Source organism: Berghia stephanieae, chromosome 10 (assembly GCF_034508935.2).
Source record: "Berghia stephanieae isolate SIO BIC M18660-M18661 chromosome 10, UCSD_Bste_1.3, whole genome shotgun sequence".
Classification (NCBI taxonomy): Eukaryota; Metazoa; Mollusca; class Gastropoda; order Nudibranchia; family Aeolidiidae; genus Berghia; species Berghia stephanieae.
In genome coordinates this window covers 4105051-4116922 of record NC_088369.1, presented here as the reverse complement: position 1 = coordinate 4116922, position 11872 = coordinate 4105051, and the positions used below count along the sequence as shown (strand labels likewise).

The 11872-nt window shown below is 36.2% G+C and overlaps 1 protein-coding gene across 1 annotated transcript in view; it reads left to right on the top strand.

Annotated features, from left to right (window-relative positions):
• The window catches only part of LOC144956099 (uncharacterized), a 48100-nt gene extending 37107 nt beyond the window's left edge, over positions 1–10993 (top strand). The window contains exons 7-8 of the mRNA XM_078886447.1: positions 1032–1124; positions 3406–10993. Coding sequence (XP_078742573.1) covers positions 1032–1124; positions 3406–3571 — 259 coding nt within the window. The 3' untranslated portion in view covers positions 3572–10993. The remainder of the gene's footprint in view (positions 1–1031; positions 1125–3405) is intronic.
• Positions 10994–11872: the final 879 nt, after the last annotated feature.

Sequence of the window (11872 nt, the reverse complement as noted above, 5' to 3'; positions counted from 1 at the left end):
ATTTCGGCCACATCAGAGGGCACGACTCACTACAGATGACCATTGCAGAGGGAAAGATAGAAGGCAAGCGTGGTCGAGGACGAAGAAGGACAAGCTGGCTTGGAAATGTCGCAGCGTACGTAGGAAGCCCCGTAAATCAATGTGCAAAACTCGTAGATGAGAGAGAGAGAGCTGGCGAACCATGATCTCCAACGTCGTGTCCGACGTGGAACATCGGTAAAGGTAAAGGTATCCACAGCCAACGTTGTGTCATTGATATTACGACTTACTAGCTTATTCCTTTTCATTGCATCTGGAGCATGCGGTGTCCTCCGGAGATCTCCACATGGAAGGTCTCTGGCTTCCCCCCCCCCCCCACATTTAACACATTTTAAAGTTCGGTATATTTCACGTTCTTCCCCACGTCGTTGCTGGGTGTCCTCTTCGCCGCTGGACTTGGGGGTGGGGGGGGGGGGGGTCAGTCCAAGTGCTGTCGTGGTGATGAATGGGTCTCTTCTCAGTTTGTGTCCAATCCATTTCTACTTTCTTGGTCGTTTTTTGTTGCAATAGGTGTCCGCTGGCAATAGGATTCAACAGTCGTGACTTCACTTCCGTCGTAATGACGCATAATAACTTAGTAACTGGTTCTAAACTATCGGAACAATGGCGGACGCCCTTATGGAATACTTCTCAGACGAACATAAAAGTGTATCCAGAGGAAAAAAAACAGTATAAATCTAATTCCTTTTTTTTTACCTTTATACATTCTAATCACATGACATGTGAAAAAGTTCTAGCGAGCGTGAAGAATAAAAAGTACTCATTTCCTTTGTTTAGAACCAAGCTGCTCGTTACTGGGCGGACGTGACATCAGAATATTGAATCCTATTGTCCATCGGTTGTTTAGGATTTGACGCAGACAAGTGTGAATAAAAACCTGTAACTTGTTATTAGGCATTGATATTCGGCAGCCCTTGATGTCGATCCCCCCACCCCTCGCCACCCCTCTCTCCAGCCCTTCTGTCTGTAACAAATTATGCTACTCTCCACAGAACCTACCCATACTATTGTGCACAGAAAATCGTTTTGATTCGGGGAGGCCGTGTACAAAAAGTACTACTCACAAGTTTTCTCACGCAAAGCGAGTAAGTTGAATAACTTTCAAAATACCCCTATAGATAGAATGAAGTTGACGTCACTCGGGTATTTGTTATTGTTTTTTTTTGTCTCAAACCCTGAAGATGATCGATAAAAAATACCCAATGACCAACTGGATAAGAGTTTATACAGATGGCTCAGTTTCCGGCCCCCACATGAATGGAGGTGCTGGTGCACTCATACACTGGACAGATAAAACAGAAGCAAAAATATCTGTATCAGTGGGTTCAATGTGCACAAGTACTAAAACTGAAGAAAAAGCCATCCTCAATGCAACAAAAGAACTATCCAGAGATCACAGAACATACGAAAAAAATGTGGTTTACTTGACAGACTCTGATGATGCTCTCCGGTCTATTGAAAATTACCAGGACTTTGAAGCCGCACACACTGTGGAGGCCCTTGAGGACTTATCTGATAAAACAGGAAAAATCGTGCTGCAGTGGATTCCAAGTCATGTAGGTATATATGGAAATGAAATTGCCGATCAACTGGCCAAAGAAGGAGCCCAAAAGGAACAACCGAAGTCGTCAATCACTTACCATCAGCAAAAGAAAATAATAAAGCTAAAAATAGACAAAGAAAGGAATGACACACACCTGGAACACAACAAGCAGGATCCAATCCATGCCATTCAGCGAAGTAGCCAAGTCACTCTATTCCGCCTCCGAACAGGACACAATAGACTAAGAGGACATATGTTTACAAAGCTAGGTATTGGAACAACCCCTTATTGCCCATGTGGAACCGACCATGAAACCACTTTACATGTGCTTATGGATTGCCCATTATACAACGTGCAACGTTCGAACCACTGGGTTACCCCTACAACACTCAACACAAAGCTCTATGGTGAGGCTGAGGACCTAAAGCGGACCACAGACTTCATAGCAGATATCGGACTGCAGCCATAGATGTCCATCGGAGGAACGAAGAAGAAGAAGAAGAAGAAGTTATTTTGTCATCCGCTTTTATAAGTAATGCTCACTGAACTGTATTAGCCTACCTATAAACGTTCATGGATACACACAGTTTTGTGTGTTGGTCCGTTATACTTCCGGATGGCAATGTTATGAGCTCCTTCGACAGCCGCATACTATCTATAGATAGTATGCGCTTGCCTACTAAGAATCTCACGACATTGCCATCCAGAAGTATAACAGACCAACACGCAAACAAACATCTGTGTAACCTTAAACGTTTATAGTCTGGTTAATACAGTTTAGAGAGAATTACTCATAAACGCGGATGGCGAAAAAACCCCCAATAACAACGGCCTGAGTGACGTCAACTTCATTCTATCTTTAGGGAAAAAAAGAAACAAAAAACAAAACAAAAAAACTTGAACTAAACGTGCTCAAAGCGCTTTACAAGGGGTCCCTGGCCAACAGCAACACATAACATGTAGGACGAGACATGACGCCTGTCACGCGATATTACAAATTTTTGGGACAGAGACAACGCTGTTAACGGCCAGGTACTCATTTTACACCTGAGTACGGTGAGAGAATGTGAGTAAAGAGCTTTCTCCAAGGACTCAACTATGCGCCGAGCGAGGCTCGAACCCAGGACCTTCCGATCCGAAAGCGAGTGTCATACCACTAGACCACATAGCCGCACGGAAAAAAATGGGATGTCAAAAATCGGATTCCTATTTCATTAGAAGTGTAAAACCGGTCCTCCAGAGGACTGGATGTGTCAGAGTGATGCCATCTTATTTTCTAGTCTAAATAAATGCTGGTCGTCATTAAAGATCATCCGTCCTCGCTCTTTTACGTCCCGTAATCTTAAGAATCTGCCAATAAATAGAATGAAGTTGACATCACTCAGATCTTTGTTATTGATTTTTGCCATCTGCGTTTATGAGTGATTCTCACTGAGCTGTATTAACCAGACTAGAAGCGTCCAAGGTCACACATCGTTTTATGTGTTCCTCTGTTATACTTCCGGGTGGCAATGTTGTGAAAATCTTCTGAATATTTCTCTTTCGTCGATCTGTTTTTTTAAAAAATAATGTACTTATGTTTTCATTTGTATTTTTTTGTTTGATGCTGGCTGAACAAGGATTTTGAGCCCGAAACGTTGCTTGTTTTGATATTTTGTTCTTTATTTTTTAACCGTTCTATTCAATTTTGTTTAATACTTTTTAAAGTCTGATTCAGAGAATTTAGTTAGGACTAAACACCCAAATCCTAGGTAGTCTAAATCAAATAAACAAAGAGCTGAGTGACGTCATCATCATCATTATCATTCGTTTCTATTTCACAGGTTTTACCTCAACGGCATCAGAAAACCAGCCGTGGACACAGTCTTCCAATATGGCGTGTTCTATCTCCGGCGAGACGACAAGGTTCGGGTATCGACTTGTACAAATGTTGAATACAGCAATTTAGGCGATAGAGAAGCGTTTTACTTCGGGATAGCTCAGAGATGAGCTTTGAGCAGTGCAAATGCAACCACATTGTGAATCTGATTTCCCTTTATTTTTATTTTTTTTTTGCCTTAAAATTCTCATGTAACAAACGCCTTGTAAAGCGTGATTGAACACGCTTGGTGGAGATTGGCGTCGTAGCCATCGTTAAGTTATAGCCTGACACTGAAATCCAAAAAGACTGGCATTTTGACGTCATTATTTGTTTTTTGCACCGCCTAATGTGTTGTCGTTAGTAGTGCTCATAGAAACAAGTGGTCCTATAGATAGTATGCGCTTGGCTAAGAAGCTCATAACATTGCCATCCGGAAGTATTACGGACCAACACACAAAAGTGTGAATCCATGAACGTTCATAGTCAGGTTAATACAGTTCAGTGAGCATTACTCATAAACGCGGAAGGCAAAAAACAATAACAAAGACATGAGTGACGTCATCTTCGAACTATCTATTGGTTGAACTATTGAATACAACTCACGATTTGTTTTCTGTGTGGCCAAAGACTGGCATTTTGACGTCACTTTTTGGTCAGTGTCAGCCTATAAGTTAACGATGGCTACGTTGGCGCTCTGTAAATCTTATTATTTCTTTCTTTCTTTCTTTCTTTCTTTCTTTCTTTCTTTATTTACAATAGTGAAATTTTGCACTTTTTGGTCTATCGGGAGAGACGTGTGCATACATATGCAGGACTGACATCCAAACCCAATAGTCTTCAACAGTCGTAAAGTCACTTCCTTCCTAATGACGTATGGTAACTTAGTAACACTGGCTCTAAACTATTGGAACAATGGCGCGCGCCCGTATGAAATATTTCTCCGGCTAGCTTAAACGCGTATCGAGAGGAAAAATCCCCCATTAATTTGATCATGTTTTAACTTTTACACATTCTGATCACAAGGCATATGAAAAGGGAATGAAAAGTTCTAGCCAGCATGAAGAATAAAAAGTAAGGATTTTCTTCGTTTAGAACCAAGATGGCCACCGTTGCCGGGCGCGTGACATCAGACTACTGAATCCAATTTTGGGCCAAGTTTAACATTGATGTTATAAACAATGTTTCACTTTATTCTTTTTTTTTTTTTTTTTTTTTGGAGATTTCCATTACAACAATGAGCCCATTATGAATTGGGTTATCAAACCTGAAAATAAGTACACGTCGATCGGGAGCCATTACTCAAAATATTCAACTTTTAAAAATGTGACCCATCGTCTCAAAACGGTATTATGTCGGAACGAACTACATGCTTAAAAGCCGAATTTAATGTTAAACTGGTCAAAAATATAAAATGTTGGCATCAGCACCCTAAAAAATGGTTGCCATTCTCCTCAATAAATCGTATAAACTCAACAAAAGTCTGATATTTCTGGCTATAAATTCAATTTTCAACAACTTTACGAACCCGACTTAATACCGTTTTGAGGCGAAGGGTCACAAATTGCATCCGATGTTGTTTTGAGTTTTTTTCTAAACAGGGACCAAGGTTACATATTTTATATGAAATTAAATCTGACAGTAATGTACGATTCTTGAACTCCAATGGTTGGAGTTTCGAACTTACTTACTTATTCCCGTCACTCCTAGTGGAGCATAGGCCGTCGACAACAGTCCTCCATCTTCCTCTGTCCTGGGCCATCTTCTCCAACTCTCCTCAGGTGTGTCCCATCCTCTTCATGTCCGCCTCCAGGTCTCGCCACCAGGTGTTTAGTTTCCTCTCGGCTTTCATTGCAAAGCGTCATGTGTCGCAAAGACCCTTCCTCTCCCAGAACAGTAGTAATTGGGTTTTCTTTCGTCGACGTTTCTGTAGCGGCTTGTGTTTTCCTGGGTGGAGTTGCTGGCCCTACGCCTAACCCTCCTCCTTTCTCATCCGGGCTAGGGACCGGCAATGGCAGATTTCCGAACAAGTACCCAAATTGTTTCGCGACCTTGAAAGCAAACGAGAAATTATAAAAAAAAACAGAAGTTCAACAATACGTTTATTAATAAAAAAATAAAATAAAATAAAAATGTCCTTTACTCATCCAATTGGGGAATTTTGTCTTTAGGTTCTATTTCAAGGGTAAACTGGAATAACCCAGGCGTTAGCCGCAATTCAGAGATGACTTGCTCAAGGCGACACAGCGTTGCGGCGGGTGATCGAACTCGGTACCTTTCTTCGGGTACGAAGCAAAGACCGTATCGCTGAGTCACGCTGCCCCTCCAATAGGATTCAATAGTCTGACGTCACGTCCGCCCAGCAACTAACAGCTTGGTTGTAAACAAAGAAACTCGTTCTTTCATTCTTCATGCTGGCTAGAACTTTTTCACAAGTCATGTGATCAGAATGTATAAAAGTCAAAATATGATCAGATTTATAATGTTTTTCTCCTGTGGATACACTTTTATGCTCGTCGGAGAAGTATTTCATAAGAGCGTCCGCCATCGTTCCGATAGTTTAGAACCAGTTACTAAGTTACCATGCTTCATTACGAGGGACATAACGTCACGACTGTTGAAGCCTATGACCTCAAAGATATTATTTCTCATCTATATTTATCCTTATTTTCACAAATGTCTACCTGACATCTAAATTTGCAACCTTAGCCGGTTAACTGCCGCAATATTGAAAAATTTAAATGACCCTCATCTTGGCAAAAACTCTCAAACCTGGGACTTAACAAAGAAAACCTCGCCAGGTCCCATATTTGAGAGGTATTTTTTTTTTTTGTTTTTGCCAAAATGAGGATCATTTAAATCGATGGATATTTGAATGACACTTTCTGGCCAAATTTCTAAATAAGTGTATTTCCAGAGTCATATGATTATGATAGAGATATGAGATTACTCGCCAAAATCTATTCTCTTTTTCAGATGATATTGTTGTTAGAATGAATTTAATAATTGAAACAATTCTCTATTTCAGATGATATTGTTGTTAAATTAAATTTGATAATTGAAACAATTCTCTTTATCAGATTTAGTTTTTATGAATATGTTTGATAATTGAATCAAGACTTTTATCACACTTAATTGTTTTACAGTAGGTTTGATAGTTGAAACAGTTCTCTTTATCAAGGTCTAATAAAGGGACTTGTTCAACCATAAACCATATTCTAAAAAGGTCTTATAGTTGAAGAATTCTCTTTGTTAGACCTAATTGTTTATAGAATGAATTAATAATTTGAACATTTTTTTATCTTATCATATTTTTAAAATGAATATGTTGAAACAATTCCCTTTAATAGGTGACATTGTTTTTATAATAAATTTGATAGTTGAAAGAATTCTCTTTATCAGATTTATTTTTTATGAATAGGTTTGATAGTTGAACCAATTCTCTTTATTAGGCGATAATGTTTTTTTAATAAATTTGATAGTTGAAACAATTGTCTTTGTCAGATTTAATTGTTTTTAGAACAGGTTTGATAATTGAAAAAAATCTTTTCATCAGATTTACTTTTTATGAATGGGTTTGAAGAAGGAAATGATTCTCTTTATTATTTGGTGTCATCCTGATTCTACAGCCTCTGTAGAGTGGCGGGTCGTTCTAGAATGTTATTACAGAGGGAAATAATGAATGTGTGTGTGTGTGTGTGTGTGTGTGTGTGTGTTTGTGTGTGTGTGTGTGTCACTGTGTGTCTCTATTGCATATTTTAATATTGACGATATATCACAATAAAACCTCTTAATTCATTTGGAGGGGGGGGGGGGGGCGATTACTGCTTGTTTATTAATAATATTTTAAGGAATTAGCAATAAAGTTATAACGGATAAATGTGTCATTAACCCACTCAACCCTAACACCGACTATATCCGTAGTATACCCTGGATTACTTTTACCCCATGCCCATTCATTACATTTTTCTGAGACAAATTATAGGTGTAGTATCAACGCTATTGTTCTTAATTTTAACATGTTAATGGTAGTTGAATAACTATCTCTGTAATGCTCATTTTTAATACATTTGTTTCCAATTTTGAAAAGTAGCAAAAAATCTCTAGGATTGAGTGAGTTAACTCAATACTGTTCGTGCTAGCAGAGATCTGCTATCTAGCTGTATAGTGCGAGAGATATAACGGGGTTTCATTGTATATTGACTAACATGTTTTTCTTGAAAAGTAATTCCGTCCATGTAAATAATGTATTTTTTATGAGAGTTGTTTTAATGGAGATTGAAGGCATCGATTCTGTCATATTATCGGGGAAAAAACCATATTATTTAAAAAATTAACCAGAAAACTCGTCCTTCAAATATCGATCGACATCAGTATTTTCCCAAAATGGCAGGCTTACCCTGCAGAAAAATATTTTTTTTTTAACTCAAACAATCTCTCTACAAAACAACTTTATGTTCTTATTAATTAATTAAACAAAGATCATTCTTCAAAGTTTGTGATGTACAAAATAGATCTGAATATGAAAAAATGTATATTATGTCGTAACAAATGTGACGATTTTGCTGTAAGTGGTAATCAAGCCTTCTCGAAGTCCCAGGTTTGAGAGTTGTTTTTTTTTCCAAACAGAGGGTCATTTAATTCGATTGACTTAAGAATCTGAAGAATGAGTTTTTTGGCCAATTTTTAGATACATATTTATCCAGAGTAAGACAGTTATTTGGTTAAAGAATTTATTCAAAAAGCATTCCATTGAATCTTAAAATGTGACCCCTGGTCTCAAAACGGGATTATGTCGGAATAATTAAGATGCTGAAAATTGAATTTATTGACAGAAATATCCGACTTGCAATGAGTTTGTATATTTATTGAAGAGAATGATCATCATATCTTAGAATGCTAAATAGCAATAATTCAAATTTTTGACCAGTTTAGTTTTAATTTGGCATTTTAGTATCTTGTTCATCTTGACATAATATCGTTTTGAGACGATAGTCACAAATTGCAAATGTATTATCTATTGTTATGAGCTTCCTCTTCATTCTCCAATGTGATCATTTTTGGACACAGAAAAATGATCTTTGGAATAAGTTATTATGAATTAATTAGACATCATGTTGATGACTTGAATACGTTTGATTTTTTTAAAATATCATTTTTGAGTATCTACAAAAATTTCCTTAAAATATTTATTGATAGATACAAAACTATCATAAGGTGATTTTTTTTTATCAGCATAACTGTAAAAATTTAGAACATTATCAAATTTGAAACCGATAATACTACTTCTGTAGACAGATTCAAAATAATGCTGGATAACGGAATTTTCAATTTACGATATTATTATGATTAAATTTAAATACCTACACAGGGTATTTAACTCTCTCCTTACAACTCATTTTTAGGATTTTCCCCAAAACGTCACACCCAACTAACACAAAAATAGATTGTTTACCACTCAAACACAATAGCAGTAAGTTCTTGCGATACATAATTTTTTTAGCAAAACATGCTGTTCATTTTCTTAAAATTTTATGATGTACAAGAGAAATTTGAATAACTAAAATGTTCGTTGTATCGTAAAGAATGTGACGATTCTCCTTTAATTGGTAAGGAGAGGGTTTAAGATCAATTGGTCTAAATAACCCATTGCATGGTTTGAGAGGTATAAAGTGGGGAGATACTTTTAAGTGGAAATATAGATTTTTGATATTTTTTCCCTTTCTTTTCTTTTCTTTTCTTCATAATTCCCTATTTTTATATATTGATTTATCTATTTATTTTGAATTTATTTAATATGATATGTTCTATTAAATACATAAATTAGAATGGCAAACTTTGTTTTAAAATATTTATTGGTTGCTCATTGTTATAGATTAATCATTACTGTAAAAACAGTGGAAAGTTGTGTCATTATGGATTTTAGAATTTGTTTAAGATTGCCATACTTAAAGTTCAATGCGATTTTGTTTTGTTTTTAACATTTAAAATGCAATGATAACCACCGGCGGTCGGTCAATAGAGCGAAGTTGTTTTGTGCCGCCCTATATTTTCCGAAGATTAGCATGTAGCATGTCAACCAAACAAAAAACTTCAATTTTAAAATTTTGATAAAATTAAAAATTTAGCACATACTGCTTTTTGTTTTGAATTTAACATTTGATGACTCGTGCTTCGCGCCGCGAAGGTAGCGTCAAATCGGCACGTTTCATCTTTCCCCCGTTGCCTGCGCGGGGTGACAATGAGCGGAGGGTGTGGTGTGGTGGGGAAGTTTTTGTTTGTTTATATGAGCCAGTATTCGTTTGGCCGTCCTGTCCTTATCCTATACTCTGTTGTACCTTGAAGAAAGTTAGTTACCACTCCCCATCTCCCTCCACCCTCCCTCCCCAACTAACTATTGTCTTTCACTGCTAAGATAATTAGGCCAAGACGGCCAAACTAGCGATGCACGCCCTGAGGTCCTACTTGGGATAAATTAAACCATATCAGTTTTATCACTGAAAGAAGAGGCTTTGCTTCACTTAGATATACGGATGAAGAGAATGGCAATAAATATATATTTTGTCATTGTTGGTTTTGCTTAAATATATATTAAATATCAAAAAGAACAGTAAACAAAGTATGCACCGAGAAGAGCCCCATGGTACTATAAATAAAAATCCCTGACCCCACGGAGTCCTTCATCCCCGCACACTCCCAACGATCCCTACTCAACTTGTATTGTGTGCATTGTCTAATAATAGTATAATTATAAAGATGTCGCTGATTGTGTGTGAAGTTAACAAGTGCTTTGCGTTTGGAATTAAATGTGGATTTTTAAATTCAATTATTCTAAAGTTGTGTGTCATACCGTTAGTATTCAGAGAAAATGTATTATCGCTGTTGTCATTGTTTATGAAACCTACCTGTTTTTATCTTGAATCATTTTATTTTAAAAAGTTATTTCTGTAATTTGTAACCAATCGTGAATCATGTTGATTTTTTAATTGAAAATCAATTCCGACACTTATCCCCTCAAGAGAAAATCGGGTGAAAGATTTAGGTCCACACAAACCAGTGAATTTTAACTTAGTTTCTAACACACCGAGGAGACAGCGCCGATTTAATAATGATTATTTTTAAAATGTTGAATGGCTTACTGCCAGTGAAAGCCGTAAAACGCTTCATTGTTTTTATTGCTTGATTTTTGGTGATGTATGCTATAACGGACAACAGGAGGATTCAGTGATATTGCGCACATCTCTCAGGCACTGGAGAAACATTCTGAATCAAATAGCCATGTCACAGATGCTGTTAAATATAAACTTTTCAACGTTGTAGATATAAGTTGGAAACAGGACATGCTGCGTCTGTGAGTCGTTATAATGAACAGGTGAAAGTTAACAGACAAGTTTTGTCCAAGATAATTGATGTTCTTTTGTGAGTACGTCTCTTAATATTCTAACACACACACATACACGCACACACAAATACACGCACATATTCAAACAATTGCAATACCCCCCTCCACACACACACACACACACACACACACATACACACCAACACACACACACATACAAAGTAGGTCAAATTAAGTTAAATTAACTAGACCAATAAAATTTGATTCTGTATTTCGGATTTGTGCCGCCTTAAATACAATGTGACCAACCGCCCCTGTTGAAAACTGTTCTTTAAATTCGACATACAATGGGAATACATATTTTGTAATATTCAAGAAGTTCGAAATTTTATACGTACCTAATTTTATGGCCACTGTATTTAAAGGTTGGGGTTAAAACAGTTTCTGACAAGTTCAGAAAAAAATTTATATGTGTATGAATATATATATATAATATATATATATATATATATATATATATATATATATATATATATATATATATATATATAATATAATATATATATATATTTTTTTTTTAATATACATATATAGTATATAAAATACGCATATTCTGTCCGAAATATTCGTGTTTTTTTTTTCAGAGAGTGGCGGAAAGATCTATGCTATCACTTTAAAATTAAAACCACAATTGCGATGGCATTCTAGGTTGTTTTTTTTTTGTAGCGATTTAAACTGTTTTATCTATTCATTTTATCATTTATTTATATATTATTTTGAAAAGATATGTTGAATATTTATCTATATCAATGCTTACTAATGTACTATAATTTTCTTTTGAAAACATATTTGTTTGAAACAGTTTGTTAAAATATCTAGTAAAGTAAAGGGATAATTAATTTGAAATAGTCTGTGCTGTGTATACTCCTTAATTGTACAGGGTGGTAATGGTAACATTCATTATGTTGAAGTATTTTATTTCCACTAAATATCTTACTAAACTGTAAATGTGTACATAATGATTTAAGATAAAGCTATTTTGCATGGAATGCGTGACTCTATGTTTAACCTTTTAAGTAAATTATAATGT